At 44.6% G+C, this 23,285-nt stretch overlaps 2 protein-coding genes across 4 annotated transcripts in view; both read left to right on the top strand.

Annotated features, from left to right (window-relative positions):
• Nucleotides 1–23,285, top strand: part of LOC122432838 (60S ribosomal protein L12-like) — a 144,937-nt gene that overhangs the window by 16,541 nt on the left and 105,111 nt on the right. The gene's annotated exons all lie outside the window — the stretch shown is intronic.
• On the top strand, nt 1,807–21,261 carry ZKSCAN1 (zinc finger with KRAB and SCAN domains 1). 2 transcript variants are annotated; one of them, XM_043455020.1, is made up of 7 exons: nt 1,811–1,962; nt 7,336–7,415; nt 9,027–9,549; nt 9,796–9,949; nt 11,872–11,963; nt 12,236–12,362; nt 14,345–21,261. In XM_043455020.1, exons 3-7 carry the CDS (start codon nt 9,124–9,126, stop codon nt 15,235–15,237), a joined length of 1,692 nt encoding a protein of 563 aa, XP_043310955.1. In that variant the 5' UTR covers nt 1,811–1,962; nt 7,336–7,415; nt 9,027–9,123; the 3' UTR covers nt 15,238–21,261. The 2 variants fall into 2 exon arrangements, with proteins under 2 accessions (XP_043310954.1, XP_043310955.1); XM_043455019.1 differs by lacking the exon at nt 7,336–7,415 and having other exon boundaries at nt 1,807–1,962.

Here is a 23,285-nt window from a genome sequence, read left to right as displayed (position 1 = left end):
CTTTTTAAAGTAGTACACATAATTTCACATCAACCACATCTGGCTTTTCTAGGTGACAAGGAACCAAGTAAGTCTCTTTTATTGGCTAGGACTTTATTGTAAGGACACACAGGGAAATGGGGAGATAGGAAACAATACCGTCTGCAGCAAAGTCGAGCACCGCACAGAACCGGGGCCTGCAGGCTGTTCAGACGGCCACCTGCTCATGCTGGGGGTTCTCAGTAGTGGGGGGCGGGCTCCCCTCTGCGCAGTCTGCCATGTGGTGCATAAGCCCTGAAACCACTGCTAACCCATGACACCCACAGCTTCATGGCTTCTGTCACCTAATGCCTTCTGCTGATTGATTTCTGCCTGGCCCCGGTTTTCTGATTGCCTCACATCTGAACTCCCCAAGAAAGGAGATCTAGATGCTTTACTTCCCTACTGTTCCATTCTTCAGAGCTCTCAGACCAGACCACCTCTGTAATCCCAGTGGTCAGCATATAAACTGTGCTTCCAAAAAGTGCCCAAACCTGATCCCATCAATTTGGTCCAAAAAGTGGTCACACAATATGAATGTAGCAGGTACTTCAAACATATCAGCCACCTATCCAATACAATCTATAATTTTGAACCATATTTAAAATAATAAATAAAAATATATACATAGGGAAGGGCTTCCCATGTGGTGCTAGTGGTAAGGAACTCATCTGCTAATGCAGGAGATGTAAGAGACACTGGTTCCATTCCTGGGTTGGGAAGATCCCCTGAAGGAGGGCATGACAACCCACTCGTATTCTTGCCTGGAGAATCTCATGGACAGAAGAGCCTGGTGGGCTACAGTCCACAGGGTCAAAAAGAGTTGGATATGACTGGAGCAACTTAGCACATACACACACACATATATACGAAAACAGATAGGAAAGAGATAAACCCATCATAATTGGGTTAGGGTGGAAGGATTATAAGTGATTACTTTTCTCCATTTTGCACTTTTCATTTAACAATACTGTAATTGACTTTTAGTTTTCAAATATTTTTTCAAAGTACTCTTCAAACTATAGGAGTCATACAGCCAAACTACTAAGTTCAGTCTCTCCCCAGAACTTGCCTTGGAATATAGAGCAAAGTCACAATCATTAAAGTCTGTGGGTGCTCTTGCTCAGCAGGTAGAGTATTACTTCTGTCTTATCTTGCCAGGTGAAGGCCATAATCGTTGTAGGTTGTGAAAGCACCTTGAAGGCAAAAGTGCCTGTTATTATTCTGAAAACGTCTTTTAAATTGCTATAATAGTATATATCACATGAGCAGAACATAGAACCTTATGACTAGCTTGGGCATAGAAAGACGTTCTTTATTCACAAGCCAAGTATTTGAAAATACCACCCACTCAATTGGCAGACACCTTCAGGGCTGGAGAGGAACTACCAACATAGTTTTGTGAAACTGAGCCACCCATGGCTTAACTTTGATCTCCTCTGTGTACATCGTTCTTTCAGCTCCTCTGCCACAAACATACAATTACTCAGTATTATTGCTTGATAATAACTCTAATTACTACAAGGACTGCCCGAGGTGAAAAAGGAGAAATCGAATTATCAGATGGACTGGTGTCAGAGTTGGACAGTCTGTTTGTATCTCGAAAAGACACAATCCTTTCGTCCCCAGCCCTAACTTGGGGGCGCACAGACTGCGGGAGGGGACCCCCAAAGCGGGAGGCTGCACCAGTGCAGGGCAGTAGACATGTCCAGCATTGGGGAAACCGAGATGTCGAATCCTCCCGCCCTCCTAGAGAGGACCCGGAAGCGCGGCGCAGTCCCGGAAGGCGAGGTGCTGACACACTTCCGGCCTTTGTGACTCATTGTGTCTGTGTCGAGGCGTCAGGAGGGCCTGGAGCTGAGCGCGGCGCCCTTCGGCCGGCCTGAGCCCCAGAGTCAACTCCCTTTTCTCGCCCAGCGCCCCCAGCCGCTCCCGGGGCTCACGGTGAGATTTGGGGCCGGCCTCTGAGGGAGCGGGCGGGGCCGCAGGGGTGTGTGCGTGGGGGTGGGCTCTGCAGCTGCGAACCCGGGGTCCTCTCCTGGCGACCCGGGCGTCGCGAGCAGCGAGTCCGTGCCCCTGTCCCCTCCTCAGGCCGGGCCGTAGGCAGCGCCGTCCCCCGGGGTAGCCGACTCCGCCCCATCGGGGGCCCAGGCAGGGATAGGGCCTCGGACCTTGGCAGGAGGTCCTGGGAGACCCGGGGGAACGGTTGTCTGCGGGCCCCTTTCGGGCCCTCACCTGCAACGTCGTCGTCTTCGCTTGATGTTTTTGAGAACCGGGTCGCTAGCGAACCGACCCCTGTTGGTTATTTTTCCTTCCCTAGGCTTTAGTCGCCATTTGCTTTTTATTCCAGTGAGAGGTTTTTTTGTTTGTTTGTTTTTTTAATTTTCGGGGTCCTTGAAAGATCTCAGGTGAAAATGAGAAACGGACACGTTTCAAGATGCCGAGAACGTGTTTCCAGATCACCTGCTTCTCCTCACCCTGTCCCCCAAGCGGTGATTAAAGAGCGTATGAAGCCTAGTCTGAGTGGATGGAGAAGTGATTCTGGTCTAAGAGAGATAATACGTACGTCCCACTCTCTCAGCTTTAGGGCATATTTCGAAGGCTTTCGAAAACGAGCCGTCCGGAAGATTAGGTGCCTTTTTTATTTCTGGGTAGTAGTTACTCTGCCTGACTTGGAAGGGTGAAGAGTGAAAGGAATTTGTGGCAATTGCACGGGACCATTAGGAGACTGATTAACTGAGTGACCTTGGATAAGACAGGACACTTCTGCCAACTCTGAGTTCTGTCATCCATCAGATTAGGTTTTTTCCAAAGGCCCCTCCAACTTTGAGATTATTTGCTTTAGTCATTGTAATTGAAAAATTCAGCTACAGTTCAGCCTGACACTGCCCCCTGCCCTCCCCTTCCTACAGTGCCTCCAGTAGACAATAAGATACTTTCATTATAGAGAGCGGCTGTTACATGGCCTGAGACCAAAGAAAGCATTTATTGTACAGGCCATTGCTAGGCGGATTGGAGGTGGTCAATAAATACTTGTTGAATTGAATTGTGGAGGATTCATTGTGACCAGTCAACAAAGCCCTGTTACTGTATTTGCCAGCCACATGTGGAGAAATAGCATTATTTCTTAGGGAACCATGATGATAATTTGCCCCAGAATGTTTCTCCAAGTTTGTATTGTCTCTGAATTAATATGCATGATTCTTGTTCATTATTTCAGGCTGTTTTCACCAATCTTAAAATACAAACAGGGAGGCTCACTAATCAATACCTTAGGTTTTTGCTGATTCTCTGCTTGATCTAAGCTTTTAAATTTTTGCTAACTTTATACTGTATCTAAATACAGATGAGTGTTATGTTAAATCTTTCCTTTTTATTCTGAGTATCAGTATTCTTTTGGAATTCTCAGGATACCTAGTTATCTTTTTTTTCTTTTTTTCCTAGTTATCTTTTAAAGGTAGCTTTTTCCTGTTTTAAAACATTTCAGAGTGCTTCTCAAAAATGGGGGAGGGGGCAGTTTAAAATGTCAAGACTATACCCTGGAAAAGATAACTGGCCTGTTTAGAAAATAGCCTCTGAAATAAAGTGAGCTTGTAACTCCAAGCCTTTTTTGTAAGAAAATCTTTTGTATTTACCTTTGGTGAGAACCAGTTACGGGGGGGTAATCTTATCTGTATCGGATAGTGTGTCAGAATGGTTTACACTCAAAGGGACCCCAGAGATAGTTGTCTGCTCCTCTGATCCTACCCTCCCCCTGTTTGACAAATAAAGATACTGGCTGTAGGAGAGGTTCAATAACTCACCCAGGGACAGTAACTTACTCATCCGAGGAGACTGGAATTCAGGTGTTCCAGCTTGTGCTGCTTTGACTATAACAGGGTTTGTCCCATTGCTTAAGTGAGTTTGGTGTGATGGTTGGAACCTGAACTGAGTCTCACAGAACTCATTTCAAATCCTGACTTAACCATTTAATTGCTCTGTGACCATGAGTGTTCCTTAACATCTATCAACCTTAGTTTCATTGTTATACATTGTGACCACAATTGTACCTACCTTCTAAGAGTGTAGTGTGAAATGCCTGGTACATAGACCAGAGTTAACATTGGTTCTTACTATTATGCCTACTAGAGGCTTCTTGAATTGAACAGATGAGGGGCAAGTGGCATTTCAGCTTAGCTCTGAAGGATAAGGAGGATTTGAAAAGGCAGTGAAGACTGGGAGGGAAATCCCAGGCATTATGATGTGAGAAAGGGATGACAGTCAAAGTATAAGACATTTAGGAAATACGGAGTAGAGTCATTTTGCTGGATGGATAAGGTTCATGCAGGGGAGGGGAAGAAATTGATGGGAAATGAAGCTTGATGGGGACGCTGGGACCACGTGCTGGGGAGTGTTGGATTGCAAGGCTCTATGCAGTTTTAGGAAGAAGAATCTTGAGAGCAAGGTTGGAGACGAATTGTGAAGGAGAGGAGGAAAATGAAGGTAGGGAACCAAAGAGAGGAAGCCATTCTTCACAGAACTAGATACAAAAATAAGTGTGAACAAAGAATTGCATCTCCCTGGTGCTTGGAGATGAATGTACTTACGTAAGGGGAAAGGAATCAGAGATGAAGTTCTCAGTCTGAGTGAATGAGATGTTCATGGACCAGCTGATCCCTAGTTGCCACTGAAGGCAGTAAGATGACAAGGGGAGCTGAAATAGTTGTTCTTATTTCTTCTCTCCAATTTAACAGAATTAAGGTCTGCTCAGTTCTTTGGAAGAAAAGTGAACAAGAGTCCTTGTCCTCGAGGGGCTTAATGTTTAGTTGGGAGGTGGTGATAGAAACTCAGGTAATGGTAATACAAGGAGAGTAGACATGCCTGACAGAGAAAGTCCCAACAGTGTTCAAAGGAGGAAGATATCGTCTTTAATTTGGAATGTCAGGAAACATCTTGAAGGTGAGTGAAATTTGACCAGTTGAGGTTGATAAAGGTGGGAGATTTGTCCTAGCAAAGGAGTAAAGATGCAAAGTCACACCCCAAGTTAATGGGTGTTATGTTAACAGGAACGTTAATGGGCAGAATAGGCTGAAATAGAAGGGATCACTACTACTAAGAGAAAAGTAATGGAAGTGGAAAGTCCAGCGGAGTGTGTTGTTTGAACGCTAAGTCAGTAGATATTAAGGATTCACGGAGAGTAACTGAGGGGAAGGCGGGAGTGACCAGCAGCAGACTTTGGCAATACTTCGTTGACCTTGGTATGTTATTCGTGTTGGAATGGGGAGAAATGGAAGCAAGACAAACTGGGTGGGGATGAAGCACTAGTGTCGGCAGGAGATGTGGAACCTGGATATTGGGATGGTGGAAGACGGTTCTGGCATAGCTGGAAAAGATACTCTTTTTTCCCACTTTTCCGAATGAAATGAAAGAGACCAAGCCTTACAGGAGTTATTTAGCCTCCCAGCTGGGAGAAAGCCAGCCAAAAGAGTGCTCTCTTGGACTCCCTGCTTGCTGCCTCTTGTTCAGGTCCTGGCTCTTCTGATGCTCCAGCTCCATGGGGGCCGTTTCCTGGAAGCTGCCTCGGGGCTGCCCCAGCACTCACGTTGAAACCTCCTTAGAACTGTTGGAACATCTGCTCTGTACTCTAATGATTTGTGTAAAAACTGGAATCACGCTTCTCATCTTTTTATTCCCCTCAGCCTAGGGTGACACCATGTGTATTTGTGTTGTTTTCGTCACTAAGTCATGTCTGACTCTTGCGACCTTGTGGACTGTAGCCCTCCAAGCTCCTCTGTCCATAGGATTTCCCAGGCAAAAATTTTGGAGTGTGTTGCCATTTCCTTTTCTGAGGGATCTTCCTGACCCAGGGATCGAACCCGAATCTCCTGCATTGGCAGGCAGATTCTTTACCACAGTGCCACCTGGGAAGCCCTTGCGTATGATAAATCTTCAGAAATGCTTAGGAAATTGAATACTTGTAACCAAGGACTTTCTAGGTAAAGTTGCTCTGAAGTTGAAAAACAAAATATATTTCCCCAGCAAGGGCGTGGAGTGCAAAACAAGTCTGAAGGAATGGGTCAGTTCAGTTCAGTTGCTCAGTCATGTCTGACTTTTGTGACCCCATGGACTGCAGCACATCAGGCTTCCCTGTCCATCACCAACTCCTGGAGCTTGCTCAGACTCATGTCCATTGAGTTGGTGATGCCATCCAACCATCTCGTCCTCTGTTGTCCCCTTCTCCTCCCACCTTCAATCTTTCCCAGCATCAAGGTCTTTTCAAATGAGTCAGTTCTTCGCATCAGGTGGCCAGAGTATTGGAGTTTCAGCTTCAGCATCAGTCCATTGTTTACCCATCTACTTGCCCTGAAGTGATGGGACTGGATGTCATGGTCTTAGTTTTCTGAATGTTGAGTTTTTAAACTGGCTTTTTCTCTCTCTCTCACTTTCATCAAGAGGCTCTTTAGTTCCTCTTCACTTTGTGCCATAAGGGTGATGTCATCTGCGTATCTGAGGTTGTTGATATTTCTCCCGGCAATTTTGATTCCAGCTTGTGCTTCATCCAGCCCTGTTTTTCATGATGTACTCTGCATAGAAGTTAAATAAGCAGGGTGACAATATACAGCCCTGATGTACTCCTTTCCCAATTTGGAACCAGTCTGTTGTTCCATGTCCAGTTCTAACTGTTGCTTCTTGGCCTGTGTACAGATTTCTCAGAAGGCAGGTAAGGTGGTCTGGTATTCCCATCTCTTTAAAAATTTTCCACAGTTTGTTGTGATCCACACAGTCAAAGGCTTTAGCAGAGTCAGTGAAGCAGAAGTAGATGTTCTTCTGGAATTCTCTTGCTTTTTAGAAGATGGTTTACAACAGGACTTTTACCAGTTTAAAGTATTGGAGAAATGACTTAATTCCCACATTCTTTTTATATTTATGCAGAGAGCCTTTTTGAATGTAATGTTCTTTATTGTAATTATAAGCTGCTATTTTAAGAACAATTTCTGTTTTTTATTAGGGACCAAAGAAAGAAAAAATGAATCCTGTTATAAGCCTCAGATTAAAATCATAATCTTTGTTTAGAACAGTCATGTCCAAACTTTTCCAGTCACACAATCCTGTCCGTAAAAACTGTTTACAAAAGTTACATACATATATTATTATACCAGCATTTTGTATAATTAAAAAAAAATACAGTAAGTTGTGCTTTTCTAAAATAATTTTGTGCTTTAAATGTACATGATCTGTTTTCCACCAAAATTGCTAATAATTTTTTAGTGAAAGTCATGTAATTAAAAATGTTTTGTTAGTTTAATAAAACTATTGGCTTATCTCATTTTGATACAGACGGATGCTGTCTCTAAAACTCAATTGAACTTGATGCTTAATTTTGATGGCTGTAGAGGTGAAAACGATGCCTCACAAAGGTTTGTCAATTGAGATGAAAGAAATACATTTTTGCGTCTGCTTAGTAACTCGTGATTGCTCCTGTCCACCAACCCTCTTCAGTTTTTGTTCTTTGAAATTCACCTTCTACATCTCCATTTTTCCATGCCTTTATATCATCTCTTCTTACAAACTAATCAAAAGATGTTTTATAATTTTAACAAACAGGCTTAAGACCCACTAAAAATCCTCATTTGGAAGTTCTTAAACAAATTAGGGAATATTTCCAAGTTTTTAAAATGTGTAGACAGTAAGGAGTTTCAAGGATGCTAAGTATCAGTTTTAGTGGTTAAAATTATGTAACAACCAACTAATAGTTCCTTCCTCATACTTTTTTCTTTTTTTTTTTTTTAACTTTTTCACTTGTTGGTTGACTTCTTGTTACATTTAGATCCACATTGGTTTTCACCTTCTAACCTGGCTGAGTTAAAAATTGCTGTAGACAGAAGCTTCCGCCATGCCATTTTCTTGTTTGTGTGTGTTTGCCTTCCTAGTGTCTCCCCTTCTTGTAGTTTCTCTGCAAGAATCTCTAAAGCTGCTTTTTCTTTTCTAAGATGTAGTTGATATATAGCATAAGGTTAGTTTCAAGATACATAATGATTCAGTGTTTCTGTATATTGCCAAGTGATCCCAGTAAGTCCAGATAACATCTGTCACCATAGTTACATTTTTTTCATTTGAAGAGAATTTTTAAGAACTTCTTGCAGCAGCTTTCAAACATGCAGCACAGTATTAACTGGAGTCACCACGCTGTGACTCCATCCCCAGGACTGACTTATTTTATAACAGGAAGTTTGTGTCGTTTGACCCATTTTGCCCCTGCATCACCCCCCGATACTGTCTCTTGTGAACATGTTCAGCGTTTAGACCAAGTGAGCTTGTTAGTATCCATTTGTACATTAAAAGTGGTCTATTTTCTCTCACTTTTAAAATAGAAATAGGCACTCTGACATTTTCCTTATTCAAAGTGGATCATTTTGTACTGACCAAGGCACCCGCAAAAGTCATAGAAGTAGCTGAATGGGGGTCACAAGTCCGAGCCTTCAGATCTGGCCTGAGTGTCGGCTCCACTAGGCAGGCGGCCTCTCGCTCCTGAGCGTGCGGCTGAGGTCACCACGCCGCAGTCGCGTCATCTGTGAGAGGGTGCCCCGGGTTCTGCCGGGAGCGCGAAAAAAGGGTGCCCCGGGTTCTGCCGGGAGCGCGTACACGTGCCGCTGCGAGCCCCCGCCCGGCACCCTTTCTCAGCTCTCGCCAGGCTGAGTGTGTAAACACTTGACGTCATAACCTGCCTTCCCCCTGGAAGGAAGGTGCTTGGACTCCAGCAGACACCCTGAGGGTAGAATTCGCCAGTTGGGGGTTTGCTTCCAAAACCTCAGTATCTATAAAGTGACAGTGGAACAGTTGGTACTGGGGGCTTTTTTTTCCTTTACTATTCAGAAGCCTTTTTTTTCCCCCCAGAGGCGTTTTTAATGCTTGGATGTGTAGCCTTGTATGAAGTATTAACGGCAGAGTATCACTTTTGTTTTGTTTTGTTTTTAAAAAGGTTTGTTTCATAAAGGTACCAGTAATTTTTTTTTTTTTTAACTCTTCAGGAACAGTACAGAAACGGATACCAGACATCTCACAGGACAGAAAGGGGCGCACACGAGCACAGACCCTGTTGGGATCGAGTCAGGTCCCTGAGCCTGAATGATGACTGCTGAGTCGAGGGAAGCCACAGGTCTGTCCCCCCAGGCTGCCCAGGAGAAGGACGGTATCGTGATAGTGAAGGTGGAAGAGGAGGATGAGGAGGAGCACATGTGGGGGCAGGACGCCAGCCTCCAGGAGTCTCCCCCGCCCGACCCGGAGATCTTCCGCCAGCGCTTCAGGCACTTCTGTTACCAGAACACGTTCGGGCCTCGAGAGGCCCTGAGTCGACTGAAGGAGCTCTGCCACCAGTGGCTGCGGCCCGAGATCCACACCAAGGAGCAGATCCTGGAGCTGCTGGTGCTCGAGCAGTTCCTCTCCATCCTGCCCCGGGAGCTCCAGGCCTGGCTGCAGGAGTACCGGCCCGACAGCGGGGAGGAGGCTGTGACCCTGCTGGAGGATCTGGAGCTGGATTTGTCAGGACAGCAGGTGAGGCCAGGTGACGCCTGGGACGTGTGAGCAGCACGTGGACTCTGACACCAGAGCGGAGAGAGAGTTTGATTTAAAGCTCGTGTTTATAGTCTTTGTGGTACTTCGATCCTGCTCCACTTGGCTGTTAAAAAAGTACTCTGGCCCTGGCCCTCGCCCAGCCACTGGCATATTACTGTCTTTGTGTTTGTCTAAATTCCTGTTTAAAAAGTAATTTACCCACAAGCCCAACCCGTTTGTCCTCAGGTCCCAGGTCAAGTTCATGGGCCTGAGATGCTCGCAAGGGGGATGGTGCCTCTGGATCCAGTGCAGGAGTCCTCGAGCTTTGACCTTCCTCATGAGCCCACCCAGTCCCATTTCAAACATTCATCTCGGAAACCCCGTCTGTTACAACCTCGAGGTAAGAAGCCAGGTTTCACGTGGGGTGTGAAGCAGGGACGCACCGATCAGATGTGTCTGTGGTGTTGGTGCCTGTAGGAGAGAGGCATGCTTGTTTCTGTTGTCATTACTACTACACATCAGAGGAAACAGCCTACAGACCAATTTCATGAGTTAAAGAGTGTCACTGAGGAGGTAAGTGGTATGTGCATAATAAACTTGGGTGGACATTATATTGTTTGTTGAATTGTTAGCATTCTGGATGTCTAGCAGACCTTTTTTTAACAGGAAAGTCCTGAGGAGATGATATATATTCAGCAGTTGGTATGTCATAAATTATCTGTAAAAGGATCATTTTTAAATTGATTTTATTTGGGACTTCCCTGGTGGTCCAGGGGTTAAGACTCCGTGTTTCCACTGCAGGGGGCATGGGTTCAGTGTGTGGTGAGGGAAACGATCCTCCATGCCACGCAGCACAGCCCCAGAATAAATAAATTCATTTTCTTTAAAATGTATAAATACTGTATAACAGCACTCTTTTTCTAGGTTACTTTCAGAAATTCCAAAGAATGGGAAAAGGAAGGAAAAAATGTTTTTGGTTGAGGAACGTGAGGCAAAAAAAATCATTTCAGAGTCATATAAATAGAAATGAGTTTTTTTCCTTTGAGGGAAATATTAATGTATTTTATCCAGTTTTAAAATCAAAGTAGGTACATAGACTATCAGTAAATAATGATAACATGCTAAAAGAATGATTGTTCAAGAGCTGATAAATGCACAGTCCTTACCCAGTGTGTATGCTTGTAGTGACGTTTAGGGTGGGCGTATAGAGCTGAAGGAAGCATTGCGTTCTGGAGGACAGCCAGCATTCATAAGCTGGAGAAACCCACGTGAACCATCCAGTATGCTGTGAAGTTTAGTCCACCACTGTCCACCCCATCCCATTATTTCCTCCTAGGGGTTGAAATTAGGAAATGGAAAAGGATATTCATGGTTTTAAATGCCAGATTAGGGCTTCAGATTACCGGAGTAATAGTTCTAGAAATCCTGGAATATATAGTTGTTACATAGTAAATATGCACTTATTCTTAGTTTCCTCTTTGTGCTGATCATCTTCCATAGCATTTCCTCACTCTTATAAGGTTGGAGTGCTAGGTACTTGATTTTTTTGGACACTTTGCTCTAGCTTTTAGTAATTCTGTTTCAGAATCGTTTTTCTAATATCTTTGGAATACAGTAACATCATCTGTTTACCAGTAACATTTCCAAATCTAACATTACTTGGCAAGGGAAGGTTTTGATTTTGCAGTCTCCTAAGAATTTTCCAGTTTTTCTGACGCATTGCAGTTAGTGTGATCCTGTGTTGAGTATGTCTTTTATTAGAGGAGTATCAACCCATGCCGTCATACACTTGGAAATATCTCATCAGCACTCAGACCCTGTGTGTGTTTTATCCAAAAACTGGTCAAGTGAAGGAGAAAAGTAGAGGGACAAAAATTGGCAGAAACTTAAAAATAAGAAGAGCCCCTTCCTTCTCTGTTTCAAGGCATTACTGCTAGAGATTTTTAAAACTTAATTTTTCACAACTGGATGGAAATCTGAAGTCCTTGACTCAAGAGCTGAGTGTCACCCACTTCTGTAGCTGAGGACAGGAACCTGGTTCTGGTTCTGGCTCTGCCCTCTCAACAGGGGACGTCAGGCAAGTCGTTACCCTCTTCGGGCCTGTTTCACCCTCTGTGACTCCTTGTTCCCCCTGCCCAAGAACAGAAGTCCTGGGAAGACACAGCTCACGCCGGCCTTCTTACAGTCTCTGTAATTGTCAGTCTGCAGTTCCTCGTTGAACATCAGGCACACTAGTGCAGGGAAGAGGGTGCCCTGGGCCCTTCTTTGAGGGGGACCCAGAGCAGAGCTGGCTTCACTCACAGCTCCTTTCTCCTCCTTCAGCTCTCCCTGCCACCCACGTTCCTGCCCCTCATCCTGAGGGGGCTCCCAGAGACCAGGCGATGGCATCTGCATTGTTCTCGGCAGATTCCCAGGTGAGCTGTGGGCCCCTCTGCCCTCTTGAGTCCCTGCCGTCTGCCTCTTGCTGGGGCTCTCCTGGCGGTCTTCTCCCAAGACGCTGGCTGCTGAAGCCCGGGCCCACAGAGTAGCCCCACTCCCCGGGGTCCATTGGAACCCGGCGCGGCCGCCTTTTCTTCCCAGCATCCTGTAGGTCTGCAGTCACCTCCGTCCCTGACTGCAGGTTCGGGCAGTGGGACTGTCCCTGGGCTTTGGGGGAACTGAGTGTGGGGATCTCGTGTTATTTCAGGCAATGGTGAAGATCGAGGACATGGCCGTGTCCCTCATCCTGGAGGAATGGGGATGTCAGAACCTGGCTCGGAGGAATCTCAATAGGGACGCCAGGCAGGAGAATTATGGGAACGTGATTTCCCAGGGTAAGACGGGTGCAGGATTACTTGTGATAAGAGTGTATTACCTCTTTTTCCAGTAGCTGTGGGGTCTTTGATGTGTTAGACTACCGAGCCCGTTTGTTCAGACCAGATGGAGAAGGAGAACACTGTTTATTTCATCCCAAAGCCTGGCACTGGGACTTCCTGACCTCACGTGGATTTCCTAGGTCTAGGTAGTTTTACCTCTAGGGAGTCTTTTGAAAGCAGAAGCAACTCTTGTGTTTTGATTCCCTACCTCTTCAACTACTCCGTCACCAGCGAGGATTCTGCTTCATTCCCTGTGGTTACAACTGAGGTGCTTTTGTCGGGGTTGGGGAGTGTCTGTTTTTCAGTGTAGATGGCCAGGTGGGCACTGACCGTCAGTCTCATCCTAACCTGGGAGTTGTTCTGAGCCCACCAGGTGTCCTTCCACGGGTTTTCAGTCTCGCGTCCTATGAGCACTGCTCCACCAAAACTGTATAATTCCATGACCTTATGCCTGTCCCTCCCTCAGGGTCAGGTTTCCTAGGTTCCAAACCTAATGGTGATCTTCTGTGAAGAGCTCTGGCTCCTGAGTGTGTAGTAAGAACAAAGAAGTTCTCAGAGGCATCAACTGGATAAGACAAGGTGACGCAGCTGACAATCTCATTTGTCTCTGTTAGGTCTCAACCCCTGGGAGACTTCACTGTAGGAAACTGTCAGATCAGTCCTGTCACAGAGAAAGCCCACTTCCTGAGACTTCTGCCTGGGGAGAGCTAGGGGAATGTGAATGAAGGGAAACTAGGAAGAGAGGATGTTAACTACAGAAACTTCAGGTTTTGTTTTGAACCATAGGATTAGCTGGGGTTCGGTTCTTAATACTTGCTCTTTGGATGAGGTGAAAATTAAGCCAAAATACTGATCTGTGTTTGTGAGCTGGGTAGTACCCATCTGTTGCTAACTTACAACATAGGGAACCATCCAGATCATCAAGGACCTAGGCTTGGAATTCAAAAGAATGGACCAGTTTCACTTTCCTTATGATCGGGTCACTATTTATGGCAGTTTCATCACTAAGTCAGGGTCTAGATATTCAGCTCCTTCAGTGGTTGTGTTGAGGTAGTGCACACCCACTTGGAAAGGTTTCTTAAGGCCAAATAAATGAAGAATAGATTTGGGTTTGTTTGGTTTTTTCCCGTAGACAAATGTAAACATATAAAATAGTGTTTTTGTACTGAACAGTTTTTAGTCTGTACTTAAAAAATAGAGTGGCACACAGAATATAGCAGTCTGCAATAAAAATATATTCCAGTTTTTGCAGGTTGCTAAAACCACAAATCAGCTCTGCATTTGTAAAATCTTGTTTTCTTAAATTACATCCTTTGTTAGCCATTTCCAGACTTGTGTTCACTTTCTTTGTTCTTAGTAATTCTCAATCATCTGTCAGTGAAAGTTTCAGTTACATTTACTGATGCCACAACCAGCCTCTCTCCCTCAGCCCTGTTACTTGAGCACGTCACCTCTCTTCTCCCTGGTGGAGAGAAACCGTTTCATGTGTCTGAAGGTCCACGTCACCTGCCAGATTCTTTTTAATTTCATAAATACTTCAAAATATATTTCATAAATTAAAACTGAAACTTTTTTTTTAACGTGTATTGATTCTTTCAAATTAATTATTGGGTGACCAATTATAGAACCATGTGTTGTGACCTCTTATGTTCCTTAATGCCTCACCCCTTCCCTTCTTTTCTCGCCTGGTCTGTTCCTTCTGCTTGTTCCCAGCTTCTGCACACTCCCTGCATTGTCCTTCCCACTCTTTGCCTGCCCTCACATTTCCCAGTTCTCCCTGTTATCCCTGTGTTTTTTCCCTTTTTCTACTATTTTGTCTACAATTTGTACTGTGAGGTCATTTTGCAGGTATGTAGAGGCTTCCTGGGAAAGTGTCACTTGAGTAAACCATATATTCAAAAGAGGAAGGTGCTATTTGTATTTTCTATTTATTGTGTCAGGTTGTGAAAACAGGAATGAGACTGAGGAGTCCACCTCAAAGGCTGAAAGTGCAGAAGACTCAGCATCACGTGGGGAGACCGCAGGAAAATTCCAGAAAGATGTCGGAGAAAAGCGTGAACATCAGGGCAGAGTGGTAGAAAGGCAGCAGAGAAACCCTGAGGAGAAAGCTGGAAAAGAAAAGAGAGACTCGGGGCCAGCTACAGTCAAGGAGAAAAAACCCAGCACAGGAGAGCGAGGCCCGAGGGAGAAGGGGAAGGGTCTGGGAAGAAGCTTCAGTCTGAGCTCCAACTTCACCACCACCGAGGAAGTTCCCACGGGAACCAAGTCCCACAGATGTGATGAATGTGGAAAATGCTTCACACGGAGTTCAAGCCTTATTCGCCATAAAATAATCCACACTGGAGAGAAGCCCTATGAATGTAGTGAGTGTGGGAAAGCCTTCAGTCTTAACTCAAACCTCGTCCTGCATCAGCGCATCCACACAGGAGAGAAGCCTCATGAATGTAACGAGTGTGGCAAAGCCTTCAGTCACAGTTCAAATCTCATTCTGCATCAGCGAATCCACTCTGGGGAGAAACCCTATGAATGTAACGAGTGTGGGAAGGCCTTCAGCCAGAGCTCAGACCTCACTAAGCATCAGAGAATCCACACGGGGGAAAAACCCTACGAATGTAGTGAGTGCGGAAAAGCTTTCAACCGAAACTCATACCTTATTTTGCACCGGAGAATTCACACCCGAGAAAAGCCCTATAAGTGCACGAAGTGTGGCAAAGCCTTCACCCGGAGCTCGACCCTCACTCTGCATCACAGAATCCACACCAGAGAGCGAGCCTCAGAGTACAGCCCGGCCTCCCTCGACGCGTTCGGAGCATTCCTGAAAAGCTGTGTGTAAAGCGTTTGTCAAGCCATTTCCCCCTTTCGTTTCTAAAATGATTTCAGAGATTTGTGCCCATGGAGCAGAAAAAAAAAAGCCTAAACAGGTTATAAAGAAAATCACACTCAAGGATCGTTCCAGCTACATCAGCAGTGTTCTGCCTTTGTGTAGTCCGTGGGCCGGTAGTTCTTCCAAAGCCCCTGTAGGGAAATGCTCAACTTGGGATGTAATCCACATGCTACTTCTACACAGGATAGAAGCACACACACGGGAAAACAGCAAGGCTTTCAGTAATGAGGGTACCTCTAAGGCACTCTTGGACTCTCCACAGCCACACCATATAATTGAAAGACTGAGATCGTGTCTGTGAAAACGACACCGATGTCCAAAACCTGCTTGCCACAGGCAAACCCTACTTGGCCAACATCTTGCTGAACATTATTTCTCAAAAAAGAGGGACAGTTCGAACAAACTACATGGAGACCTGCTGCTCAAACTAATTACATAGATATGGTAAGTTCTGTCCGGGTAATGGTAGCCTACCAAAGCTGTAGAAATCTAGGACTGCGCTCATCCATATCAAACCAAAGATTTCAGTCTCTTCCTGAAAGGGAGAGTACACGTGCACCAGGCAGCAGTCCCAAAGGTAGGTGGTCTGTCCTCCTCACTGAGACAAATCCTGCTGAAACGGCAACTGTGATTCAAAACTTCTCTCCCTTTGTGAGATCCCTGAGTTCCTAAAGCGCTGTCGCACTCCTCAGCACATCTCTCCATGAGTGAGCACTTGATTGCATACTGTCTGTGATCCTTCCTTGTTCCATGTGTGAAAGTTTCCATCACTCCCCAGAAGAGACGCTTCTCCTGTCAGGGATATATTTATATTTATATCCTGGACAGTCCTAGACGCAGTGCTGAACATGTAAGAAGTGCTCCTTAGGCCTGACTTCTAGCAGGGCTTTGACATTCACCACAGGGCCCGTGAGTCAGGAGGACCTGAAATACAGTAGCCCAGGCCAGCTTGTGAGACCCTCAGGGCCAAGGGCATTGCTAGAGCTCCAGAGTCTCATGTTTGTTTTTGTCTTGAAGATAAAACAAACGTGTCAGTCCACCACCGGCATAGACTCTTATCTAGACCCAGATCAGAGAGCGAGTACCAGGGAATGTCAGAAGTGACTTTGTTGTCATCATCTTACAAAAGACACTTAGGCTATTGTTGGACGTCCGTTTATGGCAAAGATGTTCACCAGAATCTGTCAGTCAACTGCTGGACACCGTGATGATTGGAGCACTTTCTGAATCATGTGGAACGTTAAACAATAAAGTTCAGAAGATGTGATTTCTGTTGCTTTTCAGAAAAAGGAACACTTTTCCCCCACCCCTTCCAGAAACTGAAAAAGCATTTGACACCATTATCTGGCAGTTACTAAACATGTCTGTTGCTCCGAGAAACTCACCAGCCTACTGAAATGTAGGTGGGTATGTCGCAGTCATTCTGCACGGTGTCTTTTCTGTTTCTCGTCACTAAAGACGGGTGAGGCTGTGAAACTTTGATCTTTCCCACCATCTGTGCAGGAGGTTGCACTCCCTTCTAGAAGCTCATAACAGACCATTTCTGGATACACACACACGAGCCCCAAGCAGCGTGGGCTACATAGGAAGTCCTCAGGGCTTCAGGTGGGGGTGACTGCTCATGCAGGAACTTAGAAACAGACTAAGAACACACCTGAAGACTAGCCTCCTGATAGGAGACTCCCCACCCCCCTGCCACGTAGAGTTTGAGATTTTCCGTCAAGAACTAAAACTCATCCGTCACTTGTTCGTCAACCAACAGCCCAAGCTTGTGAGACAGGGTCAGCTTCATGGGGAGCCATGGAGGTGGGGCAGCTGTAGCCTCAACTCCAGGCCAGGCAGCACTAATCCTCTGGCCTCTGTAACTTGGACCCGCCCCCAGCCTCCCTGCAGCTCCTAAGCAGCTGCATCAGTGTTGCTTGGGGGAGTTTCACCGAGGTCAGCTGGTGACCAGAGTAGTCTATCCAACCAGATTAAGAAAAGGAGTGATACTCCAGAAGGGCAAACCTGACTACCTTTTGATAGAAAAGGGAAGGTAGAAGAAACTGCTTTGAGGAATTTTCTTCAGAGTAAGACAAGGATGGTCAAGTAGAAAACTTGGTGCGTTTGAGCAAAGACGTCCGCTGCCAGGGAGCTACTGAAAGCAGTGAGGTGCTTAACTCAAGACACTGATCAAAGCGCCACCTGTTCTGAAGAGTCAAAGAACGATGGCTGGGTCCACATTGGCCTTTTTGAGCCACAACTCCATGCCAACATAATTCTACCATCATTTCTTTTTGTGGAAATTATAACCTGTTCCCCCATATGTAATTCCCATTTTCCTGGGATATTGTACAGACTGTGGGACAGCTGTGGGGATTGTTCCAGGTCTTCTGCAGATGGACTCCTTGAAATAGCTGTTTGAAGACATCATTTCTGAAGAAAACAGGCTACTGCTGTTTATTAAAACTATTCGCATTGCATCCATTGATCAGCTGCTCAGTAATTGGGTCATGGTCCAAAAGGCTGACAACATCTAAAGTAGTGCTTGGGATTGAAAGTCCTCGACTGGCTGAAGTCTGTTAACAGTTCAAGGGCTCTAGTTAATTGGTGGCATGCTAGCTGACCCAGTGGACATTTTTGAGAGGTTTTTAAAAATATACCTTAACCTTGCCAGGAAGAGAAGTAAAATTCTTCAGGTTGCAGGGCATTTATTTCTGCTTCATCCTGGCAGGCAAGGCTAAAGCCTAAGACTGCAGATGTATAAGGCATCTTGATATGTTAGGGCACTTAGTATTTTAAAGTGAAACTGTGCTAAAGATGTACAGACAGGTTGACCCTTTTGAGAGGTAAGAATTCGCATCTTACCTGGCATCAGAAAATTCATTCCAGGAAGGAACCTCTTAAATGTGATAAATATGGCAAAGCCTTTAATCACATTTCAGCTCTTAGCATCAGAAAGCTCACTGTAAATAAACATTGTTAATATTATATGTGAGGAAAACTTTCCATGTATAGCACTCATTGCTTTGGACAGAAAAGGAATTCCTTCAGTATGTTCCAGTCATGTAATGAATTTCAGAAACACTGTGGAGAAAGCTCAATCTTAACTGCAGAGGATCCACAGAAGGAAAAAAAGGGGAAATGCTAAAGAAATAGCAAAATGTACAATTTCTGACAAAAATTGTTAATGTTGGGTACTTCTATATATTTTGTATGATCGTAATGTCAGTGTCTGTGTTTTGTACCTCCAGCCCCTGTTACTCTGTATACACCCTGTACCAGATAATGTATTTTTATTTTAATCTATTTGACAGAACACATCACTCCAAAAGAGCAGTGTTTTGGAGTGAGTAGTGAAATTGACATAGACAAAAAGTCAATTCACAGAACTGAGGAGAGGGAAAAAAAAAACACACTGCATAGTTTGGTGCTTATCAAGTCAAGAGCTTAGGAATGAGTAGATTTCGTTAGGAGGGACAGGTGAATAGGGAACTAAAATGGAACAGTTCGCTATAGACACCTGCAGGTTCCACAGCCAGGAACTCGACGCTTAGCTGTCAGATCACCGATTCAAGCAAGGAGAATGGGTTCTCTGAGCTTGTCGGGGGCGGAAGAAGGTCTGCTCCATGAATTGAGAGTAGGGAGTGGACTGGGAAGGCCAGGGGGACCACTTACTATCTTGACCTGGACCAATGGTGTAAAGCATCATCCTGCTTCCCCCACTAACTCTTTCATCTCTGTGTTGAGAAAACATGGGGTAGGAAAACACGAAGATGGACTTTTCCCTGGAAAATAGACACAGGTGCATCCAGGCCCTGGCATTGCAGTGTTCCCTCTATACCTCCCCTGATCCCACTCACCTCCCCTGGCTTGTGATGATTAGAGAGGGCTTGAGAAGATTCACAGCTGAGAAAGAACTTTTTTCTCTTTATCCTAGAGTTGATCACCTTTTATTGCAGGGTCTGGTTGTCCTACGTATTCATCTAAAGCTAGCTAACCAGGTTCATCCTACCACCGTCATGGAAGAATCATCGTGTAAATTGGTGTAACAGAATTAACACGTAATCAGACAGTGACAGCAATACCTGCCAGAGAAGCCATGTGTTTGTGGTCCCACTCTGTGCAGTTGCTCAGAAATAGTGATGAGGGGGCCATGGTGCCTGAACTGGGAAACCAAATGCAGGTCTGCAGATTGCAAAGCAAAATGTAGAATCAGAGAAAAGGAAAGTAAGTGGTATAAATAGATGTTTTTGTAGAAGTTAGAGTAGATTTTCATTTCAGCTACTGCTGGAGAATATAATAGAAAGCATTGTTTAAAAAGTTTCTCTAACATTTGGGTTTCATTCCTGGGATGGACACACTACTGTACATTGAAAAGTAGTTACTTATTTTGCTATTCAAATTAATTTTTTATTATATCTAAAACTGAAATTATCTTTTACTTTTCAGAGCTTTGTAAAAACAAACTTGAAGTTATAGGGAGGTAAGCCATCTCCGATTCTGCAGGTCAAACAGAAGTTTGGGAAATATTTTAGACATCACATAAGAATGTCTTAACATGAGAACTTAGTTTCATATTGTCTGGTTCTGTTTAATAGTGGTTACCACAAACCTCATGTTCTTCTCTTATTCTGAAACTGTGGAAGGTAAAGAGTGGACATTAGATTGACTTCTGAACAATGGTCTGTTATTTAACAGGTTTTTCTTTTAATTGTTGAATTTCTCACCTCCATTTACTAAAGAATCATGACTCACTTCAAATTGCACAGCAATCAGCAAAGTTAATTGGTCCTAAATTAAATTTTCTCCCTTCAGCAAGCACTCATTAAGCAGTCAGGCTGAGTGTGTTAAGATGCAAAGAGTAAGTTTGTGAGGTATTGAAAGGTGATGCTGAAACTGGGATTTCACTCTAGCATCAGATGTGGGTTTCAAGTTCCTTTGGTCCAGGGAACGGACTGGGCAGCCACAGGTGCCCCCAAGTTGCTTTTGGTTAGTCTCCCAACAAGGTCAGATGCGCCATGAAGGGGAGTAGGGAGGAGGGTTGCGGAAGCCAGACTCCAGCTGCTTAAGAGTAACAGGGGAGCCTGGGGGAGGGAGAGGAGAGAGACCGGCCATGAGTTGTGGACCAGTACTTGCCCACTGCCCCGCCCGAGCAAGGACAAAGCATATTAGAGATGCTTCTGGTTGTAGGGGTTCTGTGAAAACAGATATGTGAGGGGGGTGGGTGGGAGGAAACGGGTTGTGATGATACAGGAAAATTTGTGAGTTTAGGGGCAAAGGGTGGGATATGCAGGCAAAATTCGCAATTATTTTAAAATGAACATATGTATTTTTATTAGCTTTTAGTTAAATAGAGATTATTACACCCAGGTCAACACGATAAGCCTAAATCTATAATAGAGAACTAACTCAGGCATTGTCTTGTTTATCTGTAGACTGGATAAAATAAACCTTTCCTGTTTTGTCAGTTCCTGGTTTCTTCCTTTAGAATCAATTAGACCAAAAGAAGAAACTCACTTGTCTTTGTACACCCCCAGAGTTAAGTTACTGCTGTTCAAGCCTGGCCTTTTCATTTCACTGGTCTTTGAAGAGTCCAGGTGCTTGGTAGATGTTCAGTAAATGATTTTTTAAGTGAACTTGTTTATTTAAAATCCTCATTAACATTTCTGGAAAGGCTTCTTTCGGTAAGTAATGGGATCTTAGAGGGAAAGTGGTTTTTTTGTTGTTGTCAAAGCTAGGAAACTCCTCCATTGAAAAGTCTTTTGAAACCTTGACCAAGAGCTAAAAGTTTCAATCATGAGAAATAGCAGGAAAATGAAACTGATATGCACTTATAGTCAATGGTCCATTTTGGGAGGCCGGTGCTGTCTGACAGAGAAATGTTAGAGTAGTGAGGTCGGCGAAGGAGATGGTGGGGATTTGTAATAAATATTTTCTTTGTGTTCTCTTCCAACCTTGGTAAAACAATAAATTATCATCTCTAGGTGGCAATAGTTGTGATGTTTGTGTTTTGTTGTCCTTGGTTGCATAAAATGTACATTTTGGATAAAGAAATAGAAGTATAATTTCAAAGTCAAATGTATTTCACACGTACTGCGACCCAGAAACAACCCTCACCCAAATGACATGTCCTAAGTAATTTCTCAGGAGCTTAGGTAGCTTCTAAGAGGGCAACAGAATGAAAAACCACAGAATAAAGATGCTTTTTAACGATCTCCTAAAACATAATTTTCTCACAAAATGAAACCATTAAATAATCTTTGACCACTTTATGAATCTTAGGAAACTATCCTAATGGTAAGAATAGCATGTAAAACTGATAGTTTAGATCTTTAAACTATGACTTCTAATAACCTTGCTTATTAGAAACTTTTATTTTGCTTTGTCTCATTTAATTTTTTTCACTCTAGAAACCAGAGAGAAGTGCAGAGTGTTCTATTTTCCCCTGAGCTTCAGTTTCCATATCCTAAAGGTGTCCTAAAGGACCAGTATTGGCCCTGGAATAATGGACATTGCTGATACAGGTTTAAGAGGCCTTTCCAAACTTTGCGTGTCTGTTCATCAGTAGTCGCCACCGCCGCCTCCCAAGTCTCAGGTGTCTTCAGCACAGCCTCCACTCCAGACGCCTGAACACGGGAGGTGCTGGTCTGAGTCTTCCTCTACCTGAGTTACCGGCCACTGTGCACCCTGCATGTGGTTCTGGACTCGCATTTTAAAAGACATCAACCATAGGAGGGAAAAAAAAAACCACCTCTGGTGTGCAATGAAGGGTTTTGTTTGGTGAGGAAAAAAGGCATAAGGACTTGATCTCTACCCTCAAGTACCTAAAGGCCTGTCATGTCAGAAGAGGGATTCAGTCTGTTCTGCACGACTCCAGGAAATAGATTTAAATCCCTTTCAGTAAACATTGTCAGACCACGTGCTGGATGTCAGGAATAATAGGTTCTGCAATGAGTAAGGCAGATACATAAAACCAGCTCTGCCCAGCCTCAACCTCTGATTGTCCTGGCAGAGGCAAATTAGAAAAGGCACCTCTTCCTCAAGACACTTGGCTGCCTTGTGATAACCGCACAACTCCAGGGACTTCCCTGGTGGTCCAGTGGCTAAGACTTCCACCCTCCCAATGCAGGGGGCAAAGCTTCCATCCCTGGTCAGGGAACTAGATCCCACATGCTACAACTAAGAGCCAGCACAGCCAAATAAATATTAAAAAACAAACTGTACAACTCCCTGATGAGATGAATGGTGGCCCCCCGGGTTTTGTAGGGCCCAAGTTGCACAACCAGAAGGAGTGATCCTAGTGGAAGTTCCTGGGAGAAGGAACCTTGTTGCCAAGTCAGCCAGAGCAGGTTGCTGCAGCAAATCAGGTCAGCTGTGACACGTGGGGTCCTGGGCAGGAAGGGATTTTGCAAGTGGGAGGGTTGGTCCACATGCCCTTTGTGATCTTCATCTACTCAGAGATAATGCCATTTTTTTCTGGGTTCTTCCACGACAAGGCAATGAGCTGGCAACCTGCTCTTGTAAAAAGTCTTGGCAGGGAACTACCTTCTCTTGTTAAGAAGACAGGTGGCTTTCTCCAGAGAAGGTAGGATAACAAAAAAGGATCTGCAATGGGCCGAGCCACATCCATGGCGGTGGGGCGTGGAAGGCCAACATTAAAACACAGGAGGTGAGAAAAATATTGTAGCCCCCCAGAGTTTTGAAGTTTAAATTGTCCTTAGTGCTGGTACAGCTAATTACAAAGCTAGCTCACTCTCCTGTGATCAGGCGCTTTAAAGTTGTCAGAGGAGGTTGTTATTACTCCCCTTTTCCTGGTAATTAAATTGCATCTTCAAGTCCCCCAAGGTTCATTAGTACAGTGTTTCAGGTCTAAGCTATGGGGTTGTCTAACTACATAACCTTGATTCTCTTTTCATTTTCTTTAGCTGAATGAATGTCTTTGCAACTTCGCAACAGGCTGTACAGGTGGACTCCAGGGGGTGGGGGGGAAGGAAGTTTTAGAGCTGTGATGGGCA

The sequence above is a fragment of the Cervus canadensis genome, chromosome 32 (assembly GCF_019320065.1).
Source record: "Cervus canadensis isolate Bull #8, Minnesota chromosome 32, ASM1932006v1, whole genome shotgun sequence".
In the NCBI taxonomy this organism is placed as follows: domain Eukaryota; kingdom Metazoa; phylum Chordata; class Mammalia; order Artiodactyla; family Cervidae; genus Cervus; species Cervus canadensis.
This window is presented reverse-complemented; position numbering and strand designations above follow the sequence as displayed.